The sequence below is a fragment of the Rhinopithecus roxellana genome, chromosome 13 (assembly GCF_007565055.1).
Source record: "Rhinopithecus roxellana isolate Shanxi Qingling chromosome 13, ASM756505v1, whole genome shotgun sequence".
Lineage (NCBI taxonomy): Eukaryota > Metazoa > Chordata > Mammalia > Primates > Cercopithecidae > Rhinopithecus > Rhinopithecus roxellana.
The window spans coordinates 105,513,756-105,537,403 of NC_044561.1; the positions used below are offsets into that span (position 1 = coordinate 105,513,756).

At 47.3% G+C, this 23,648-nt stretch overlaps 1 protein-coding gene across 3 annotated transcripts; it reads left to right on the plus strand.

The window, feature by feature from the left end:
* Positions 1-1,368: 1,368 nt before the first annotated feature.
* Positions 1,369-11,701, plus strand: BPIFA1 (BPI fold containing family A member 1). Of its 3 annotated transcripts, XM_010360597.2 has the most exons (11): positions 1,369-1,378; positions 2,649-2,652; positions 4,448-4,485; positions 6,173-6,347; positions 6,530-6,686; positions 8,245-8,352; positions 8,675-8,827; positions 9,844-9,928; positions 10,507-10,570; positions 10,946-11,021; positions 11,556-11,698. In XM_010360597.2, exons 4-10 carry the CDS (start codon positions 6,188-6,190, stop codon positions 10,984-10,986), a joined length of 768 nt encoding a protein of 255 aa, XP_010358899.2. In that variant the 5' UTR covers positions 1,369-1,378; positions 2,649-2,652; positions 4,448-4,485; positions 6,173-6,187; the 3' UTR covers positions 10,987-11,021; positions 11,556-11,698. The 3 variants fall into 3 exon arrangements, with proteins under 3 accessions (XP_010358899.2, XP_010358896.2, XP_010358898.2); XM_010360594.2 differs by lacking the exons at positions 1,369-1,378; positions 2,649-2,652 and having other exon boundaries at positions 4,426-4,485; positions 11,501-11,701; XM_010360596.2 differs by lacking the exons at positions 1,369-1,378; positions 2,649-2,652 and having other exon boundaries at positions 4,426-4,485; positions 11,517-11,698.
* Positions 11,702-23,648: the final 11,947 nt, after the last annotated feature.

Below are 23,648 nucleotides of genomic sequence, written 5' to 3' on the forward strand. Positions count from 1 at the left end.
AAGCTTGCCTGAAGCAAACCCTACTTGATAGTATACATTTTTTTCATCGAAGTTGGGGTTCCTGGCTCTCTGGGAATGCTCTGGAGCTTCCAAGTCCATCTGAAGACCCTCTCTAACTCAGTCCCCACCCTGAGCTTTCTCCTGGGGAGGAGATCCCACATCCCATTCTCACATTCTGGAGAAGAGACCTTGCATACTAGCATAGGTCAGAGCCCTTTGAAAAATCAAACTAATTCTGCCCTTTAGAAATGGATCTTTTGTTTGTTTGTTTGTTTGTTTGTTTGTTTGAGACAGAGTCTCACTCTGTCACCCAGAATGAAATGCAGTGACGCAATCTCAGCTCACTGCAACCTCCACCTCCCAGGCTCAAGCAGTTCTCCTGCCTCAGCCTCCCAAGTAGCTGGGTTTACAGGTGCACACCACTAATGCCCAGCTAATTGTATTTTTAGTAGAGATGGGGTTTCGCCATGTTGGCCAGGCTGGTCTTAAACTCCTGACCTCAAATGATGCACCCGCCTGGGCCTCCCAAAGTGCTGAGATTATAGGTGTGAGCCACCACACCTGGCCAGATATGGATCTCTTGATTGACAAAACACCCTCAGCAAAGGCTTCCAAACACAATTGCAATCTGAGAAGTAGGAAGGAAAGGCACCACTTACAGTTTCTGAGAAACACATGGGGAGGGTATTGATGTCACCAGTGTGGGATTAACCTCTTAAAACGTTCATGGTGTGTCCTTCCATTTGTTTCCTGGTGCCTTGAGACCTTTCCCTGGTTCAGGGCATGGAGCATGCAGTCCCTGTGGCCACAAGGGAGGGCAGTTTCAACAGAAGCAGAAACAAGGCTCTTGACTTTCAGGAGCCTGAGTTTTTGATAAAGTGGTAGTGGTAGTGACAGAGAACAAACAGGTGGTTGCCAGCAGATGGGGGCAGGGTGTGGCTGTAAAGGGACCCATTAGAGTGTTTTTTGGGAGGATGGAACTGTTCTGTACTCTGATTATGATGGTGGCTGACTATATACGTGGTAAGACTCAAAGGACCATACCACTAAAAGAAGTCAGTTTTACTGTAAGTTTTTTTGTTTTGTTTTGTTTTGAGACGGAGTCTTGCTCTGTCGCCCAGGCTGGAGTGCAGTGGCCGGATCTCAGCTCACTGCAAGCTCCGCCTCCCAGGTTCACGCTATTCTCCTGCCTCAGCCTCCGGAGTAGCTGGGACTACAGGCGCCCGCCACCTCGCCCGGCTAGTTTTTTTGTATTTTTTAGTAGAGACAGGGTTTCACCGTGTTAGCCAGGATGGTCTCGATCTCCTGACCTTGTGATCCGCCTGTCTCGGCCTCCCAAAGTGCTGGGATTACAGGCTTGAACCACCGCGCCCGGCCAGTTTTTTTGTTTTTATAGTCTTGGCTTTTGACTTGTTAAACTCAGGACATAGGAGAGTCTGAGAACAGCACACACATAATGAAGTTGAAGCAAAACTTCCTGCCCACAAGACTAGAAAATGCCCTATGTTGGGATGGTGAATTGTGAGGGTCCAGGAGAACTGGAAGGAGCATAGTTCTGGTGGGTTCTGATGGTGACTCAGACCCTTGCTGCTCCCAGGCAGACCTGGGCGTGGGAGGAAGGGAACAGAATCCCAGGCACATGTGTGGGATCCAGGGACAGAGGGTGTCTGTGTCCACGCTCCCTCCCAGAGCCTGAGCCAGAAGAGAGGATGAGACTCCGGGGAGAGAAGGGTAACAGGAAGGTCTAGATGGATCCAGGCAGGTGGGCTTGGGCAGACCCTCACAGTCCTGTATCAGGCCCAAGGAACTGGCAAACAGCAGAACAATTCTGTGTCTTGCGAAGGAGTTGAAAGTAAATGCTAAATCCCAAGGGACCTTTCACCAGGAGGGAAGTATAGTGTCTCCGCAGTCTAGGAGCAGATGGCACATGGCTGTCTCTGTATTGCCAGCCAAAAACAGGGACAGGCAGCCCCCTTGGCACAAATGAAGCCCCTAGCACAGACATGAAACCCCAGGGGGGAATGGGGACATTTCTGTTCCTGAGCAAAATGGCATTTGAAATGGTAAAGTGCAGATAAATCAGAAAGATGTGTGGACGCCCGAGTTTATGAACTGTGATTCATACCAGCTCCCCAGACATCATCTCCCCATAGCCCTGTGAGGTGGATTTTATTCTCCCCAAATTTTACAGGCGAGGAAACGGAATGAAGTTCAGGGGACTGGACTGACTTGCCCAGGGTTGTAGGATTTGAACCAGAGCCATTTGAGCCCAAATTCACCCACTTTCGGCTACAATACAGACACAGCCTCCCGACCTCAAACCAGAGGGTGTAAGCTTTCATTAACTGGCTGCACAAACTCTATTAATTCCTTGCCTTATCTGCCTCAGTTTCCCCACAAGGATAGTAGCAACCTGACCCGACCCACAAGAGTTATACGATGGGACCACTGTGAGGATGACTGCCATGTACAAGATGTGGGCAGAGTCCAGCAAGTACCTTGAATGGATAATTAAGGTCAAAGCCACGGCCCCAAACCCTTGGAGGCACCACCCAGAATCTGGAGAGCAGTGGAGCAGGCCAGGAAAGGCCTAGTGTGAGGGAGGCAGTATGGCCCACTGATTACCAGGGACTCAGAAAGACATGGAGGGTGGTGGGGTCAACTGACTCCAACACTCACTCGCTGTGTGTCTCCAGGAAGCAGTCACCCCTTCTGACCCTCAGCCTCCTCATCCAATGTATGAGAGACAACAATACCAACCACTCCTGAAGAAGATGAAGTTCAAATATGGAGAGCACCTGGCATGCAGTCAGTGCTTTATAAATGCATATTTCTTCCTTCTCTCTCCACTTTTGCTTATAAGATGTTAGGTTTTGCTGCGCTCACTGGTCCAGGACCTTGGCCTTCCTGTGTCTTCATCTTTTCATCTGTTAAACAGACTCCAAGGGCCCAAGTGGTGGGGATAAATGCCTGATTACTCTAACATTTAGGGAAAGGTAGAAGAAAGGGTAGGATAGAGACCAGGATGCCACAGGATCCTCCAGGCCTGGGAACCCAGAAAGTCTTTTCCAGGATATAAAAGAGAAGTGGCCCAGCACTTTGGGAGGCCGAGGTGGGTCATCTGAGGTCAGGAGTTCGAGGCCAGCTTGGCCACCATAGTGAAACCCCGTCTCTACTAAAAATACAAAAACTTTGTGGGGTGTGGTGGCACTTGCCTGTAGTCCCAGCTACTCAGGAGGCTGAGGCAGGAGAATCGCTTGAATCCGGGAGGTGGAGGTTGTCGTGAGCTGAGATCACACCACTGCGCTCAAGCCTGGTTGACAGAGCAAGACTCTGTCTCAAAATAAAATAAAATAGAATAAAAATTAAGTGAAAATTTAAAAAATAAAAAGGGAAGCATGAAAGCATAAAGTTCACAAGTGAGGAAATCAAAACGGCCAGCAAGTGTGGGGAGGCACCTTCGTCTCAGCACAGTGATATGGGGAAAGGACCCAAGTGTGGATGTCTCACCCCAGGCCAGCAGTGCATCTCTGGACAGCTCACCTCACACTCAGCCTCAGTTTCCCCCTTGTAGAATAGGAGTACGGGGCTGGGAGGATTTTGTGAGATGCTGCATGTGAACACCGTGGCAGGCTGGGCATATAGCAGGAGCTCGGCCAGTGTCCGCTGTTGGCACTGTTTTTGTTGTTTTCATTCTCCAGTCAGTTGCATTCTAACTGTGCTGCATCCTCTCTGGGTCTTTGGGCACTTGTCCCCACTGGATCTCAGTTTCCTCCTCTATAAAAGAGGAGCAGTAACCTCTCCCTCTCAGGGTTCTTGTGAGGACAGAGAGCTCCTGATGTGCAACAGGGGCTCTGACAACAGGAGACCCACTGTGTTTCACCAACATGGTGAAACCCCATCTCTACTAAAAATACAAAAACTTTGTGGGATGTGGTGGCACTCGCCTGTAGTCTCAGCTACTCAGGAGGCTGAGGCAGGAGAATCCCTGGAATGGAGACACACCCCAGATGTAGGATGCAGTGTCTCTTTTGACCCTTTAGGAGAAAGAATCCTCCAACAATTGGAGCAAAAAAAATTACAGCAGGAGAGGAAAGAGTCCAACAGATGAGACTGAGGTCCCTTCCTGGACTCTGACTGGCTGCTCCTTTCAATGCTCGAAGCTCCCTAGGGAGCGTGGGTCCCCAACCTTGGCCCCGGTCAGGAAACCATGAAGTCTTGAGTAACATCCCATCTCAGGTTTTTCTGTTTATCTTGTCAACCAAATAGTTTAACCGTCCCACCTGCTAATGTGATTGGCAATTATTTACTTTGGAGAGCCCTGAAAGACGCCGCCAGATTGCAGAATTCTCAATTATCTAGAAACCCATCACCCAACACACGCTTCCTGGTCCCCATACTATAAAAGAGGCTGCCTCCTCAGCAGAAGTGAGTGGGGGAGACAGAGGAGACCAGGACAGCTGCTGAGACCTCTAAGAAGTCCAGGTAAGAGCTGTCCATTCTGCGGCCCCTCTGCTACCCTTGACGGCAGGGATCTCAGGCTCCTCACTGTGGGGCAGGCAGACCGTACTCAAGATCACTCACTGGGGGCCATGCAAGAAAAACAGACCTGGCCAGGGTCAGGAATATGGGAATGGCCATTTGCTCTGCTGTCCTAAGAGACCAGTAATATTGATACAAAATGAGCACTATTAATGCCCTAAATCAAAGCCCCTAAGGCAAAAGTTTTAACTTGAGGTTACCACAATGTGGATACAGATGATCCAGAAACCTCCTAAAATTCTTCTCCCAATTTTAAACATTTTGATGCATTTTTCTGAGACTAGGATCTTTAGCTTCCATTGGATTCATAAAGGGTCTGTTGCCCAAAAGAGATTCAGAGGCCGTGGTCAAAGTTACCTCTCTAGGAAGGGCACAACTGGCTCTTTGGACCAAAAGACCTTTCATTTCCAAGCCTTCCACCACAAGAATGGAGCTTTAGCTGAGTCAGCCAATAGATGGAATTTTGCACAAAGCCGCCAGTTGTCTCCAAAGTGTGGGTACTAGTGCTGGCTCTGGACAACTTCGCTGGCTGCCAAATAGACCTGTGAGAGGTCTGCAAGCCAAACCTCAGGGAGTGCCCAGAATTCCTCTAGGGCAGCTTGAAGAAGAAGAGAAAGGTGTCAAAACAATAGAATGCATGTTTGTGTCTTGGGTGAGGGGAGGGTTGGGAGACCTGCCTTCAACCACAGCTCTACCATCAATTTATTCTATGACCTTGGGAAAGTCACTACCCCTCTTTGGTCCCCTGGTTCTTTGCATGCAATGAAGACTCTGATGGCCCCAGGAATTCCCCAACACAGGTCTGCATGAGATGGTGGCTGTGGCCATGCGATCCCTATGTTGTGTGACTTTCAAGGGCATCCACCAACCATCAGGCCAAAGGACTGAACGGGGATGATGCAAAACAGCTCAGTTCTTCAGCACTTGCATGTTTAACCCTTCTCACTTGCTTTGTCTGAAGAGCAGCAATGATTCAAGCCATTGAAGCAAGCCTGATTGGAGGATAAATCTGATGGTTACTTAATTTAACAGAGAGTTCACCTGGCTCTAGCTTCTAATCCTCTCTCCACTGTGTACTTGTGACCTTGGGGAAAGTTACCCACACTCAGGCCATGAGTACTTGGGTACATGAGTGGTACTCGGGTACATGAGTGGGTTTCAAGAGGGGATGGCAGTACATTTGAAACTCCCAACTGGAAACTCACTTGACCTCTGTGAGCCTTGGTTTCTCCTACTGGAAAATCAGACAAGGGAACTGTGGGCAAGATGGAGTGAGGTGAGGCTGGGATTCTTGGCAAGGAGGAAAAAACCCTCTTCCTTGGAATGTGCTGGAGCCGGATACCAGTGGGGCTGTCTCCTTTTTAGGCCCCTGATCAGCAGCCCTCACCTGTGCAATGCAGGTAACAGGTGCCCATGTCTTAGGGTTGTGATGAAGATGAAATTGTGTAAAGCAGTCAGCCTGCTGCCTGGCAAGGAGAAATTGTTCAGCAGTGTTAGCTATTACTAGTGACCCCCTGGTGTTCTGGGGAGCAAATGAATGACAACCCCACCCCCCAGGCGGCAGGGGCAGGTGGTGGATAAATTCCTCTCTGATATCCATGCCCTGTTGGACTTGTCATTCTGTCCACAGATACTAAGAGCAAAGATGTTTCAAACTGGGGTCCTCATTGTCTTCTACGGGCTGTTAGCCCAGACCATAGCCCAGTTTGGAGGCCTGCCTGTGCCCCTGGACCAGGCCCTGCCCTTGACTGTGAATCCAGCCCTGCCCTTGAGTCCCACAGGTCTTGCAGGAAGCTTGACAAATGGTGAGTCTGTGACAACCTCTTTCAGGGGTGTGTGTGTGTGTGTGAGAGAGAGAGAGAGAGAGAGAGAGATAGAGTGTGTCCAACCCTGCGAAGTGGGGAGGGACAGGGCTGGATGGGGGAAGGGGCCTGAGGATCTGGAATTGTCAGATCTGACCCCCAGAGACCCTTATGCCCATTTCCAGCCCTCGGCAATGGCCTGCTCTCTGGGGGCCTGTTGGGCATTCTGGAAAACCTTCCGCTCCTGGACATCCTGAACCCTGGAGGAGGTACTTCTGGTGGCCTCCTTGGGGGACTGCTTGGGAAAGTGACATCAGTGATCCCTGGCCTGAACATCTTTGAGTAAGTTGCCCTAAAATAGAGCTTTGGTCTCCACCAGGGAACCCCAGGTGAAGATCTGCCAGCCCCAGGCAGTGGCACTGAAGCAGTGAGGTGGCAGCCTGAAGGGGGAGCCAGGACTCAGTTCTGAGACCCATCTCCAGTCTGGCAAACCAGCAATGCCCTCAGTTCTAGGCATGTCCTGAGGCCCCAGCATCATCTGTAATCCTCACAACTACCCTCTGAGGTCAATTTAATAATCTCCAGTTTGCAAATGGGAAAACCAAGGCACAGAGGTGCTTGTGTTCCCGCTGCTAGAGTGATACCAAGTGAGTAAGGCTCTCACTCTACTTTCCTAAGTCCAAAGCCAAGGCTCTTCCCACTACACTGTGGTCATTTTTTTCTCTCCACCTGTGAAATCCCTTAGAACACAGACGGCCTTTGATGTAAGTGAGAGTGTAACCTTCCCACCTTGATGATATCAATGTGATGAAGAACAGTGTGATGTCCATGGAAAGGTCTAATGTGGTGTTTCCCATGAGACACCCAAGAGCTCACAAAGCAAAAAGCAAGAATGGAAACTTGATGCCAGTGAGCTGGGAGAGCCTGGGTCCTGGATAGGACTGGATCAAACCATTTCCAAAATCCTACCCACCCAGGGTCTCACTCCCTGACTTAGAGACAGACAGACTTCTTGACTTCGATTTTCAAATGTACTTGTTGGATGACCTGGGACAGGACACCCTGTCTCTCTGTGCTTGGTTTCTCCATCTGTAAAATATAGATTATAGAGCCCACAGAGAAAGTCTGTTGGGAGGACTGGAAAAGGTGTAAATCACCTGGCACAGTGGCTGGCTCAGTGAATGGCCTCACCCATCAAATGGCCTCCCTGCTTGGTGGGTGAGGTCAGAGGGCTGGCTTCTCCTGGAGACAACAGGGTGTGATGATGGATGGATGGTTGGAAAGATAGGACAATGGGAGAAAGGCTTCCTTCCACCCTTTCTGCACTCTCCCTGACTTCCTGCTCCTCAATCCCCATGATAAACATTGGTGATCAGCCACCTGACAGGGTGGGTGATTCTTACCCATAAGTGTTTGTGCAGATTTACTTCCAGTTGCACCTGCAAATCATTCATTCATCCACTGACCAATCCGTCATCCAGTTATTCATCCTTCTACCTAATCACTTACTCTTCCAACCATCCACCCACATATCTGCTATCCACCTTCTCATCAATCCACAATCAATTAATATGAAGTAGCCACTTTCTTTGTAAGGCTCTTAGCTGGCATATAGGATGCAAATATAATCCAGACACAGTTGCTGTCCTGAATACCTCATAGACTGGAGATGAGGAAAGGGTCCTGTGTGTGTGTCAGATCTGTTCCAGGGCAGAAACCGGAAAAGACCTGATGTGTGACTCAGAACCCACGTAGCTTAGGCTGCAAGACTCCCCTCCCATCTCCCTATCCTGGGTGGGAAGTTCTACCTCTGGGATGAGTACTGTTAAGTTAAAGATGGTTTCTGGATTTGGAGTTAGAGGAGCTAATATTTCCCCCTCCGATATTACTCCCTGGACAGTATAAAGGTCACTGACCCCCAGCTGCTGGAACTTGGCCTTGTGCAGAGCCCTGATGGCCACCATCTCTATGTCACCATCCCTCTCGGCATAAATCTCCAAGTGAATACGTGAGTGGGTCCCAAGAGGGGGTGAGAGGATGGCTCACCAAGGGAGACCCTGGTGACCATGGGTAACCATAACAGGGGTATTGGAGTCTAACAGACCTAAGCCTCCAACTTCAGCTTATTTGCTGCTATGCTGAGCAGCCTTGGGTCACTTGGAAAACTCACTTGACCTCTTGAGCCTTTATTTCTTCTGCTAGAAAATGAGATAAGTACAACTGCGGGCAAGATGGAGGGAGGTGAGGCTAGCATTCTTGGCAAGGAGAAAATAACCCTCTTCCTTGGAATATAGTGGAGCCAGATACCAGTGGGGCTGTCTCCTTTGCAGGCCCCTGGTTGGTGCAAGTCTGTTGAGGCTGGCTGTGAAGCTGAACATCACTGCAGAAATCTTAGCCGTGAGAGATAAGCAGGAGAGGATCCACCTGGTCCTTGGTGACTGCACCCATTCCCCTGGAAGCCTGCATATCTCTCTGCTTGATGGGTGAGGCCAGAGGAGCAGCTTCTCCTGCCCAGAGATGACATGGTGTGATGCTGGATGGATGGTTAGAAAGCTGGGACAATGACAGAATAGATGAGTGAGAGGCTGAAAGGGTGGGAAAATGGATGGGAAGGAGGGAGGGTGGAAAGATGGATGGATGGATGGATGGATGGATGGATGGATGGATGGATGGATGGAAGGACTGACAGATGGTTAGTTGGTTGGGTGGATGGAGAGAAGGATGAACAGATAGATGGATGGATGGTTAGATAGATAGATACATAGATAAATAGATAGATAAGTAGTCACTTATCCCTTCTTAGATCAAGATAACCAATTTTATGCTGGATCTAGCAACAAGAAATTGGAGTTTAAGCCCTGCATGTTACATAGGAATGGGGATCGAGGGCTTCCTATGTGAACTTGGGTAGTGCTTCTCCAATTTAGTTCTAAGCTTACTTATCTGCAGTATGGAACTGCATTGGAGTTATTGATAGAATCTACCAAGATAATAGGTATGAAAGTGCTTTGTCCCAGTAAGGGGTAAAATAGACATGGATCCTAACTAGGTTACTTATTTCAGTTACCTGTCCCATGGGGAGACTATGTCATACCTATTTTGCAAAAGTTGCCCACGTGGTTAACTTTTAATGAGCACGTACATTGGGCTTCACATGTGTCATCTCATTGGATCTTCATGACAACTACATACTAAGTAGTATCCATTCGTTTATGGACTCTGCAAAGCCTTATTGACACCTGCTTTTTCTGAGAACCATGTGTTTATCCTACACATACCTGTGTGTGCACTGCTGTACACAAATGTAACTCCCTTTCAATAGGACCCTTGCTGTTGGCCTGCACACGGGTGTGGATGGACAAAGCTCTGCTTTAGTGACTGAGTGTTGAGACTGTGGGGTTCACAGTGGGGTTCACTGTGGGGTTCACAATGGCCCCCTTTGGAGCCTTCTCCACACCAACTCCAGGTCCCGGCATCACCCATGGCTTTTCTCTTTCAGACTTGGCCCCCTCCCCATTCAAGGTCTTCTGGACAGCCTCACAGGGATCTTGAATAAAGTCCTGCCTGAGTTGGTTCAGGGCAAGGTAAGTGGGCAAGGTGGGGATCCCCAATCTAAACCAAGTTTTAGAACTTCTTGCACTGAAACAAAGCCCCGGGCTGAGTGGGTCCGAGTCCTTCAATTTGATAAGTAACTTCCATTCATCAATCTATTTGTCCATTGATCCATCTGTCCATGTTTCTTCTTTACATCTTTCCAAATGCATTGATGAGTCTCTGCTCTAGGCCAGGCCCTGCCTGTCCACACTGAAGCTGAAAAGGATTGGGCCCTGTTCTGAGTTGGAGAAGTTCCCTGTCCAGCTTTCTATGGCCACAGTCTTCCAACCTATGCCTGGGTGTCTCCTATAACCAGAGCACTCCACTCTACATAGAATCAGATGTGATGTCACAGAGTGAACACTGGGCTTGTGTGATTTGGGGTCCTTCACAACATCCCTCATGCCTCCAGTTTCTCCTTGTGCATGTGTGGTCATTGATCTGTGGGATTGCTTAGAATCACTTTCACACTGAAAAATGACAGAAAATTTCCCCAGAGAACCCCCGCTTGGGATTCTGCTGCTCCAGGGTGCCGCTCTGCCTAACTCCCCTCCCTGCCCCTGGCCAGGTGTGCCCTCTGGTCAATGAGGTTCTCAGTGGCTTGGACGTCACCCTGGTGCATGACATTGCCAGTAAGTACCTGCTTTCCAGCCCTCTGTCCCCCTCTGCAGGAGCAGCAACTTCCCCCAAAGAGTTTTTTTCCTGCATACCCTAGGATACTAGGTCCCGCTGGCCTCAACTCTCTCCATTTTGGGCTTCTTTTTCCCCGGAATAATCCAGATGATTTTGAGATAGACACCGTGTCTCCTGTCTCAGCCCTGACACTGAGGACAGCTGGGCTGGTTAGTAGAAGGAGGCCTGGCTTCCTCCAAGCATGCTGAACATAGTCGGATCTCCAGAGGCCTCCATTCCCTGGCTCCCCACCTTTAGGAATGTGGACTCCTTCACGTTGAGATCATGACTGTGGTCTGTTTTTTTATTGCTTGTTTGTTTGTTTGTTTTTCTAGACATGCTGATCCACGGACTACAGTTTGTCATCAAGGTCTAAGCCTTCCAGGAAGGGGCCTGGCCTCTGCTGAGCTGGTAAGTGCCCCTCCCCACACCCCAGGATTTTGGGGGCTGGCTGTTCTTCTCCTGGTAGATGGCAGCCGGCAGCTTGGGACAATGACATCCAAAGAAAGAGACAAACATCTACAGAGGTACACACAGGGATGCACAGAGAAATCCACAGAAAAGCTGACAGGTGGAAGGATGCAGGCAGCACAGCAACACAGCTACCAGGAGAAACACACACACAAATGCCCAGACACATGGCCACTGATACAGATGCACACACTCTCACACCAGCATACTCACACACGCACACATCGGTAGACTCACCACACGCAAGTACACGTGGATACACAGACACACACTCACTCAAACACACGCACACGGAGCCCTGACCCCAGGCCTGATGCCTTTCCCAGGGTCTTGGCCTCCTCCTGTCCCTTTGAGGCATGAGTTTGATGATGAGTCAATACCAGTAACACTCACTGACCTTGAGTCTCCATCCCGATTAGGGTCTTCCCCCAACAGAACTATTTCTTGCTGCTTAATCCATTCCCTCTGGTCCAGCTTCTCAGTGCTCACAGATGACTGACCCATGTGCTGGAAGATGACACAGTCGCCTTCTCTCCGAGGAACCTGCTCCCTCTCCTTTCCCACCAGGTGTGTGTAACATCCCACGTGCCTCACCTAATAAAATGGCTTCTTCTGCATCAGGGACTTTGTCATCCTTCACCATCACTTGAGGGCTCCTGGGTTGGAAAGAGCCCTGGCCTGGGTGATTGGGGCCATGGCACAGAGTTTGGCACCTACTTCGTAGATCTGAATAGTCTTGAGCAGGTCAGGGAGGTGTTCAAGTGTGTGTGGATTTCAGAAGTCTTTCCCAGGCATCCTTAGAAAGGGGGGATAAGACGTTCAGGGTAGATATAATACTCCAGGTACAGTTAATGACACACAAGCTTGCCACACCAGGAATGAAAATGGCAGATTTGTATTAGGGAAATGCAAATTAAAACTACAATGAAGTCCAGGGGCGGTGACTCACGTCTATAATCCCAACACTTTGGGAGGCCAAGATGGGCGGATCACTTAAGGGCAGAAGTTCAAGACCAGCCTGACTGGCATGGCAAAACCCTATCTCTACTAAAAATACAAAAATTAGCCAGGGGTCGTGGCATGTGCCTGTGGTCCCAGCTACTCGAGAGGCTGAGGTGGGAGAATTGCTTGAGCCCAGGCGGTGGAGGTTACAGTGCCACTCCACAAGATTGTGCTACTGCACTCCAGCCTGGGTGACAAAGTGAGACCCTGTCAAAAAAAAATTAAATTTAATTTTTAAAAACACACAATAAGATACCATCTCACACCAGTCAGAACAGCTATTATTAAAAGGTAAAAAAAATATCAGATGCCGACAAGGTTGCAGAGAAAAGGAATGCTTATACTGCTGGTGGGAATGTAAACTAGCTCAGCCACTGTGGAAAGCAGTCTGGAGATTTTTTAAAGAACTTAAAATGGACCTACCATTCGACCTGGCAATCCCATTACTGGGCATATACCCAAAGGAATGTAAATCCTTCTACCAAAAAGACACACACACATTCATTGCAGCACTATTCACAATAGCAAAGACATAGAATTAACCTAGATGCCCATCAATGGTGGACTGGATAAAGAAACTATGGTACATATATACCATGGAATACTAAACAGCTATAAAAAAAATGAGATCATACGTGGTGAAATCTCATCTCTACTAAAACTACAAAAATTAGCTGGGCATGGTGGCACACACCTGTAATCTGAGCTACTCAAGAGGCTGAGGCAGGAGAATAGCTTGAACCCGTGAGATGGAGATTGCAGTGAGCCGAGATCGCACTACTGCACTCCAGCCTGGACGACAGAGCAAGACTTCTTCTCCAAAAAAAAAAAAAAGTGAGAGATCATAGCCTTTGCAACAAAATGGATGCAGCTGGAGGCCATTATCCTAAGAGAATCAAAGCGGGAACAGAAAACCAAGCATCTCATGTTCTCACTCACAAGTGGGAGCTAAACATCGAGTACACATGGACACAAAGAAGGAAATCACGCACACCAGACCTATCTGAGGGTAGAAGGTGGGAGGAGAGTGAGGATTGAAAAACTACCTATGGGTACAATGGTGATTACCTGGATGACACAATTATCTGTACAACAAACCCCCACAACACATGGTTTACCCATGTAAAACATGTACCCCTTGAATGTAAAATAAAAGTTGGAAAGAAAAGAAGAAAATGGCAGATTTGAAAGATGTTCAGGAGGTGGATCTGGAAGGATGTGGGCGAGGGCATGGGTGAGGTGTGTGTCCAGGTGTCAGGCTGAGCAGCCAAGGGTACCTGGGGATCTGGGAGGATGAACTGATTCCAGCAGACAAAGTATGCCCTTGACTGTGGCTACTCTTCCTGGATCCATCCAGGAAACCGACGGTACGAAAGTCACCTACTGCCTATTTTTTGCTTCCTTGCATGCAGTCATACTGACCTTTTGTCAATTCTCTAAGTAAGAGCAGGACAAAAAATGACTAAGTACGAAATGAAAAGGGCAAACTGGTGCAAAGTGTTCACTGCTGAGGGTTTGAGAAGGACAAGCATCGAGAAAGGGTCACTGGAATTGTAAGTAAGCAGCAGCTTCTTGATATCCTGGGTGGGAGTCATATTGCTGGAGGAAGAAGCCTGAGTTTAAGGAACTGAGAAGAGGAGGGGAGGTAAGGAAGTTGAGTCTGTGTATGCAGATAAGTTTTATGAGACCAGGCGCAGTGGCTCATGCCTGTAATCCCAGCACTTTGGGAAGCCTGAGCAGGTGAATCACTTGAGCTCAGGAGTTTGAGATCAGCCTGGGCAACATAGGGAGATCCCATCTCTACAAAAAAAAAAAAAAAAAAGACAGAAAGAGAGAGAGAAAGAAAAAAAGAAAAATTAGCCAGGCACGGTGACATGTGACCGTAGTCCCAGCTACTTGAGGGACCGCGGCAGGATGATCACTTGAGACCTGAAGGTCAAGGGTGCAGTGAGCCATGTTCACGCCACTGCACTCCAGCCTGGGTGACAAAGCAAGACCCTGTCTCAAAAAAAAGAAAAAGAAAGAAAAGAAAAGATTTACGAAATACTGGCTGTGAGAAGGAAAAAGAACGGGGCTACCCGGACTGAAGAACACCTACCCCCTCAAATAAAAAGTACATACACTTTCATTGTTGAGGTCTTTAGGGACTAGTCCAACTCTTCCATTCCACAGATGAGATACCGAGGCCTTGGGGTTGTGCGAATGACTTGTCCAAGGCCACAGGGAGACAAAAAGGCCAATCAAAGACTGGAAACATCCCAGACTTTACAGAAAATCATGTCCCTTGCTCTTTGGAGACCTTGTTGACCTTGTGAGAATGGGCAGATTCAAGTTCATGTTTCTCAAATCTTTCTGATTCTAAGGGTAATAAACCAGGGACCTACCCATTCCCCAACCCCTGTCAAACATCAGTCATCAAGTCCAGATCTGCCACTACCTTCACTTACTGTTGCCTCCAATCAACATGGCATCATAGAAGGACAGTCCCATAGCTCAGACTTTGAGATTTGTTGTGTGACACCATCATGTGTCTTCAGGGAGAACTTAAGAAAGGAAGCATATTCCACACCACAAAAGTTCTCTGAGCTCAGATGAGTAATTAAATCCCAGCAAGCAGCTGAATGAGCACTGGGAATGTCCACCTAGGCACTGACCGGAGGTGCAGAAGGACCTTTCAGATAGGAAGCCAGCAACCACAGCCTGATGGTGCTAGAGAGGCTCCAGGAATCAGCTACCTTCAGGTCCTATCTGGGCAGGCACTGGGTCAGCACTGAGAGTCCCCTGTGTCTGAGGTACCAAGAACCGAGATGGATGGAGCATGGGGACACACATCTAGAACATCAGCGCTGGGCCTGCTGCCCTCTGGCCGTTGTGCTGAACCGTGTTCCTGCCTTACACCCTTCCTGGCCATCTCTGGATGCTATTTTCTCCCTGCTCCCCTGGACTTCTTCCTATAGCCCACAGAAGGGTCCTCCCCTCTCTGACAAGTTCAATCTCTGACTAGCTAATCTAGAATTCCCCTGGATACAAGACCTCCTGCCAGGTGGCCAGGCTAATCAAAACACAGTTATGCCCTTTAAAGAGTGAAAACACTTTCACATTTTTAAAACCCTCTGGGATTATGTCAGTGAAAGTGGCAAAGGAAAGGTCTCTGAAAATTTTTTTCTACATAAAAGCAATGAGAAAACTGACAGAAAAGGTCTTAACGAACATTTTCAGAGCTCTGGAAATTAACCAAAGCTTGCAGCAATCTGGGGAGGGTTTATTCAATACAAATTGTGGAATCTCAGCAAGAACAGAGAGCTTTGTGGCATTTTAATTTATTCCATCTCCCCACGCTCCAGCTCCACAGCCAACTTGAAAACGAAAAGCCCACAATTTTGGTGAAAACCAGCAGCCCAGTAGCCACCGGAGAGGTGAGGAAGGAGTTAGAGCAACTCATTCACAGAGAATTGTCATTGTTTGACCGGCCCATTGGTTTCCCGGGAAGACTCATTCTCATGGTTGTCATTACTTGACCTGACACAGAGTTTTCTCCTGGTCTGAACAGCCTTTTCCCCAAATACACTTGTCAAAAAATAATCAGAGGCAACTATTTAACATCACAGCTGCCTGGGGGGATGTAATATTTGGAGCAAACAAAAAACTAACCAAAAAGCTGGGGAACAAGATATCTATATGAGCTTTGAAAATCTCCAACATACTCCTAGGACTCTAGAAGGCCATGTGCTTACAGGGAGCTGTGTTTATGTAAGGAGTAAAGATTAAGGCAGAATTTATGTTAAATAAAAATTAGAAAAGGCCGCTGTTTTGCACTGAGCTCCTGCACTAGGTACAACAGACCAGACCAAACCAGAATGGACCCACTCAGGCCTGGGATCATGTAATCAAACTAAACTTTAAAAACAGGCCAGTTTTCCAACCAAGCAGAAGGGGCCCAGTCTACCTGAGCCAGAGGGTAAGGAAGTTCCCTCTTCCTTAACCCTATAAGGAAAGTAACTTTGATATGATCAATCTGCTTTTTGTTCCCTGCTTCTGCTTCTTTTATACCTATAAAGCCCATCTCTGCTCAGCTCACAGGAGCTCACAGGAGCCTTTCCAAATCTTTAGATGGGACACTGCCCAATTTGCTAATCTATAAGAAAGGCCCATTAGAACATATTCCTATGTTTAAGGTAAGCTTTGTGAACAGAGTATTCAGTACCTGTGGATATGAACCCACACTGAGGGTCACACTCTTACTGGGGCCCCCATCAGATTGGCAACATGTCACATGTGGACTATTCATGCCTGGAGGGAAAGCTCCAAATACACAGGTGGCAGGTCCACAGTGCTTCAGATCCGCACCTACTGCTGCCACCGCTAATCTTCACCAGTGTGTTGTCAATCTAGGCACTACTGGCACTCTACTGAAACAAAAAGGGGAGAGGTTTGTTTCCCCATCCTCTACCCTCTTCTCATACTTTGTGGCTGGAGGTGTTTCTATTACTTGCAGTGCTGGCTGTCCAGGTATTGCACCCCAGGCTGTGTGCCCGCATCCTGAGACTACCTCTGTGGACACCCGATTGCTCTTCCTGCTTGACCCAGAACTTTCAGCCTCAATTGTCCAGTCCAGGAAGGGAGATCATGTACTGCAGAAATTTAACAGGTCTGATAATGTTGCCCACCTGCGTGAAAGGATCAGATGTCCCTGGAGCCACTAATGGGACCCTAACATCCTGGTACTCCTTGGTCTCATCCACTACCCCTGTGGAGTCCCATAAAAGAGAGTTGCATCACCACCAGATTAGAGTTAGGGGGCCCCATCTGGGATATTATGACACCCTGAACCACAAACTACCCCAGAGACATGCACTCCATAGGGAAAAGAAAAAAAGGAATGGTTGAGAACACTGAGATTGGAATTCCACAGGCACAGCCTAATCAAGCATTGCCCAGTCCATGTCTACCTCAAACGCCAAGAAGCTCAGTGTTTCCCAGCATGTGCTGCAGTGTTTACTGTGCACCTCGCCCTAATCAGGCAGGGGTACCAGCCCATTAGCAGATCACCTTAATGTCCTTTCGTCAGTTGCTACTTGAGTCAGCCACTCCATCATTCATTGGCTCCATTGGCCTGCAGGAGATAGGGTGCACATAAATTTCATCATATGCCATGAGTTTGAGCCCATTGTTGTCTTGCTTGGGCAGTAAAATATATTCTTTGGTCAGAGCAAAGTCCCACAGGGTATCCAAAAACATGACAGTTCTTTTCAAGAGCATCTATGGTAGTTTCAGAGCTCACATGTTGGTCTAGAATGGTAATATCACAGCCTGAGTAGATGTCAATGGCAATGAGGATATGAGTGCCCATGACAGGAGGCCAGAGGCCTGTTGTGGCCAATCTGCCACACCAGGGCAGTTTCTGGCCCTCAGTTAATGTATCCCAATTCCTCTCTTGGAACAATTTGTGCCCCTTGGCAAGAATCACAAGATTATACTGTGTCCCTAGTCTTGGCATCTTCCAGGATGCTCGTTCTTGCATCTGAGGCTGATGTCTGAGTCCATTTTGTGTTGCTATAAGCAAATACCTGAGGCTGGGTAGTTTCTAAAGGAAAGAGGTTTATCCAGCTCACAGTTCTGCAGGCTGTATAAGAAGCACAGTGCCAGGATCTGCTCAGCTTCTGGAGAGGTCTTTTGTGTGGTGCCACAACTTGGCAGAGAAGGCAAAGGGGAAGCAGGCATGTGCTGAGAAGGGCCAAACTCGAGGGGTGTCCTGACTTTATAACAACCCTCTCCTGTGGGTGCTAATACATCCTCCCAGAACCAATCCAGTCTTGTGAGAGCAAGAACTCCATCACTACCAGGAGAATGACACTAAGTCATTAGTGACAGATCCACCCCCATGTCCCAAACACCTCCCACTGGGCCCCACCTCCCAACACCATCACTCTGGTGATCAAACAAATGATATCCAAACCATAGCATGGACTTTCAGTGGTCGATTGTTGCTTAATTGGCACAAGACTTCCATCCATATTCCATTTCAAAAGGTCCTTTGCTATGAGCATCCACGGGAGTGACAAACATTTGTCCCTTCCAGGCAGCAAGCTGCTGTCACTGTTTTTGTTCCCACACAGGGGATCCTGTGATGGTTCAGTCACTCAGTTACCATTCTCCTGACCAGATGGCTAGGCTGTCGGCAACGGCCCTTGAGTCAGTGAAAATGTAACAAGATATGGTGGTAGGCATGGCCTCCACAGCTGTCATCACTGCACATAACTCAGCTCATTAGGCAGAATGTCCAGTTCCATTCCTAGCCAAAAAATGGCCATCTGCTGGCTGGGGGGCAGCTGCAGTCCGGTGGATCCCATTTGCCTTTAGTTTTGCAGAGCCATCAGTAAACCAGGTCATACTGTCAGTAGGTACATCTTTGAATCCTGGGTCCCAGTTAGCCACAGGAGGGTTCAGAGCATCCCCCTGTGGGTTGCTTGGTGCTTCTGGGAAGCTGGCTATTTGTTCATGGAGTCTGCTGGTCCTAGTTGACTTGGATGTACCATTCCCAGTTAATGACTGAACTCTGTTGAGCTTGTCCGGTTTTATTGGTGGGATTTGTAAGCACCCAAGTACAGGTCACAGCATCACAGGTGGCACTCCTGCCATAAAATGCTCAGTCTCCTCTAGTGAGTGCCCAATAGCAAGCAAGGAGTTGCCCTTCAAAAGGGGTGTATCTGGTGGCCACCACAGGCAAGTCATGTGTCCAATAGCCAAGAGGCTGGTGCACCCCAGTGGCAGTTTCCCATTGCCACAGATTCCAATCAGCATGCTTGGCGGTCAAGGACACATGCAGTCTCATTGAGCTAGCAGGCTCCAAAGGTCCCAAAGGCAGTACCTGAGCCATGGCTTGTTGAACTGCTTCCAAGTCCTGCTGCTGCAAGGGGCCCCATTCAAAATTGGTGGTTTTGTGGGTCACCTTGACTAAGAAGGCCAAAAGAACACCCAGATAGGGCATATGCTGTCTCCTGTACACAAATAGGCCTATCAGCTATTGGACCTCCTATTTATTAGTGGGTGTCACCAGGGCCAACAATTGTACTGGGGATACTTTTTTGGCTTCCTATACAAGTGACCCCTGGGAAATACATCTATTGTGCTGAGTCCTGGACTGTATCTGGATTTATAGTCCAGCCAACACCAACTATTGTATCAGTGGTCTGTTTTTCAGTAGGCCCTACTATCAGGATGCCATTTATGCAATGGATGACTAAATCTTCTATGAGGACTTGGGCTTGTTGAGCGTCAAGCACCACCCACTGGTGGCATATCGCAGGGGAACTGAGGTATCCCTGCGGAAGAAGAGTGAAGGTATTATGTAGGCAGTTCCTTGTGAATGCAAATTGATCACAAGGGGATTGAGTAAAAGCACTAACCAAGTTAATAACAGCATGCTAATCTCCAGTAAGGGTTCCCACTCTCTCAGTGACAGTGATGACATCTGACACCTCATGGGCCCAGGGCAAATCCCAACATTCAGCCTGCATTCTGTCTACCATCAGCCACCATACCCTGGAGGCTTTTCGATCAGCCAGACTGAGCTATTACATTGACAGGGCAGTTTGTAACATTCCTGCAGGAGCACATCCAAATTCAGAGTAGTATCCTGTTCTCCACTTGGTATGCAGTACTGTATTTGTGGAATAACCTACTGAGGCTTGGGTAATTTAGGTGGCAGGCAGGAGTGGGCACACCTCACTGTTATGGCTCAAATTCTCAGCTGTGAGGGGGAATACCCTCTCAGACAGCGGTGATGTTCTGTGCTACAAGCAGCCAAAATATCAATGCCTGTAATGCACTCAGCACAAGGAACCGTGGTCACCAGCACTCAAAGTGGCTCAAAGAGCCTCACTCGCAAGCACATAAGTACCACAAGCAGATAAGCACCATGGATCACCATGTTAACCCTCAAACCATCCAATGACATCAGTTTAATTTTTCCCCTAAGGAAATCCAGAAATATTGTCACATGGGCACTAGTATCCAGGAGCCCCAAAAAAGTCTGAATCTCTTTCTTTTCCCATTTATCTTGACAGGGGTATAAGATCACTGGTCTCCAGTGGGAAGCCAGGGGCCTTGGCCCCATTCCTAACTGTGCCATTCAGCCTGAAACATTTGAGTCTGTAATATTCCTTTATCAAACAAACACACCATCCAGGCCGTATGAGACTTTCTGGCTTTTGTCCACATTTTCTCTTTTATTGTCTGACGTCCCCTTCAGAGAATGACCTCCTTTCAATAGTCTAGTTTTCAGCAATGCCTTCTGTTGTTCAGCACTTTTTGGAAACAGGCCTTACTTGAGGCCTGCAAGCAACCTGGACCAGGCAAGATTCCCAGCACAGGTCCCCCCATTCTCCCCAGACATCATCTGTGGCCCCTGGGACACCATGGGAGTTGACATTATGTTCCATTTATCCTTGTGCAGCCAGCACCTCAGTCAGTCTATAACCCCTCAGAGCAGCTGGTATCACCCTTGGGCAATGGGTCTGACAAGCCCTTGCCTTTCCACCATGGTCTATTTGTTTGGCAACCCTGCACACTGTCAAACTGTGAAGCTGAACATCCTGCACCAGTGACCAGTCCCAGGGGAGAGGAACACCTTGCACGGTTACCAACCCCAGAAGAGGGCTCCAAGCACTTCTGCCCATTTCATCTTGTTGTGGGAGTCACCAAGGAAAACACAACACTTCACTTATGTAGAGAAGGCACAAAGCAAAATCAGCTCCAATCGTATGCATGTGTCCCCCACGCCAGCACATCCCCCCAACAGCCAATGCAAGGCAATTGGCTATGGACACCCCTCCCATGCCACGGATGGACTCTGACCCCTCTCCTGTGGAGCTGGAAATACCAACAGCTGGGAGCATATCTGAGAGCCATTGACATATACACTTAAGCAGAACAAACAGGCACACACTGAGCCTAAAACAGGGAAATAGATTCCCAAGCAGGGCCTGGAACAGGCCACACAAGCCCTTTATCTCTTGGTAAGGAAGTGTTCCAAGCCCAAGACACATTCTTTTTTTTTTTCTTTGTGATTTTTTTTTTATTATACTTTATGTTCTAGGGTACATGTGCACAACGTGCAGGTTTGTTACATATGTATACATGTGCCATGTTGGTGTGCTGCACCCGTTAACTCGTCATTTACATTAGGTATATCTCCTAATGCTATCCCCCGCCACCCACCCCACAACAGGCCCCAGTGTGTGATGTTCCCCTTCTTGTGTCCAAGTGTTCTCATTGTTCAGTTCTCACCTATGAGTGAGAACATGCGGTGTTTGGTTTTCTGTTCTTGCAATAGTTTGCTGAGAATGATGGTTTCCAGCTGCATCCATGTCCCTACTAAGGACATGAACTCATCTTTTTTTATGGCTGTGTAGTATTCTATGGTGTATATGTGCCACATTTTCTTAATCCAGTCTGTCATTGATGGACATGTGGGTTGGTTCCAAGTCTTTGCTATTGTGAATAGTGCTGCAATAAATATACGTGTGCATGTGCCAAGACCCATTCTTATATGGCTGAGTGGGGGTCGAAAGGCTGCATGCATGAGACTGGCTTTCCCAACACAATCATTAGCTGACCACTAAGCCAACTAAGCAGACACTGCAGTAGCCACACATGACAAAGAATACAGACTTTACAGAATTAGTTCACAAAAATCAAGAAACGAACTACTACAAAAACAAGTAACAGCCAAAAGCTGGAGAGGAGGGAGAATCCACTTTCTGAAACTGCCTTGTTGTATTATTTTAAATACCAGTGTTCAACAACAACAACAAAATGAGATATGAAAAGAAACAAGGAAGTATGACTTCCCAAGAAGTATGACACCCAAAGATATCTCTGAAGAATCTCAGATGTTGAACTTACTAGAAAAAGACTTGAAATCAGCAATGTAAAATATGTTCAACGAACATATTTCTAAGAAACCATGCCTTAGAACTAAAGGAAAATATCAGAATGATGTCTCACAAATAGAGAATATCAGTAAAATTACAGAAATTGTTTTAAAGAACCAAATAAAAAAACTGAAGTTTAGAAGCATAATAACAAATAAAAAATTCAATAGAGGGGCTAACCAGCAGACTTTAGCAGGTTGAATAAACAGTCAGAAAACTTGTTTTAATTTTTTATTTTAATTTTTGTGGGTACATAGTAGGTACTATATATCTACATATAGTATATATAGTATGTACACATATATACTGTACACACACATATAGATATTTATGTGTATATATATGGTACATGAAATGGTTTTTCTTTTTTCTTTTTTTTTTTTTTTGTTATGGAGTCTCTCTCTGTCACCCAGGTTGGAGTGCAGTGATACAATCTCAGTTCACTGCAACCTCCAAGTCCCAGGTTCAAGCAAGTCTCCTGCTTCAGCCTTCCTAGTAGCTGGGACTACAGGTATGCGCCACCACACCTGACTAATTTTTTGCATTTTTAGTAGAGACAAAGTTTCACCATGTTGGCCAGGCTGGTCTCAAACAGCTGACCTCAGGTGATCCACGCACCTCAGCCTCCCAAAGTACTGGGATTACAGGCGTGAGTCACCAAGCCCAGCCATGGAATGTTTTAATACAGGCATGCAATGCTTAGTAACCACATCATGTAAAATGGAGTATCCATCCCTCAAGGATTTATCCTTTGTGTTACAAACAGTCTAATTATACTCTTTTAGTTATTTTTAAATGTACAATTAAATTATTATTGACTATAGTTAACCTGTTATGCTATCAAATGCTGGGTCTTATTCGTTCTTTCTAACTATTTTTTGGTCCTCATTAACCATCCCCACCTGCCCCCATCCTTGCACTACCCTTCCCAGTCTCTGGTAACCATCCTGCTGCTCTCTATGTCCATGAGTTTAATTGTTTTGATTTTTAGATCCCACAAATCAGTGAGAATACACAATGTTTGTCTTTCTGTGCCTGGCTTACTTCACTTAGCATAATGACCTTTAGTTTCATCCATGTTGTTGCAAAGGACAGGATCTCATCTTATGGATGAATAGTACTCCATTGTGAATAAGTACCATTGTGAATAATATCCATTCATCTGTTGATGGACACTTAGGTTGCTTCTAAATTTTGGCTATCATGAACAGTGCTGTAACAAATTTGAGAGTGCAGATGTTTCTCCAATATCCTGAGAATCAGAAAACTTGAAGGTTAATCAATTGGGATTATACAGTCTGAGGAACAGAAATTAAAAATTATAATGAAGACAATAAAAACAGAGTGTCAAAAGACTGTGGCCACCATAAGCATGCTAACATACACATCATAGGAATTCCAAAAGAAGAGGAGATAGAGATGGGGATGAAGAGAGAACATTTGAAAAAAAACAAAAATACTAGGCCAGGTATGGTGACTCATACCTGTAATCCCAGCACTTTGGGAGGCTGAGTGGGTGGATCACGTGAGGTCAGGAGTTCAAGACCAGCCTGGCCAACATGATGAAACCTTGCCTCTACTAAAAAAATACCCAGGCATGGTGGTGCACACCCGTAGTCCCAGCTACTAG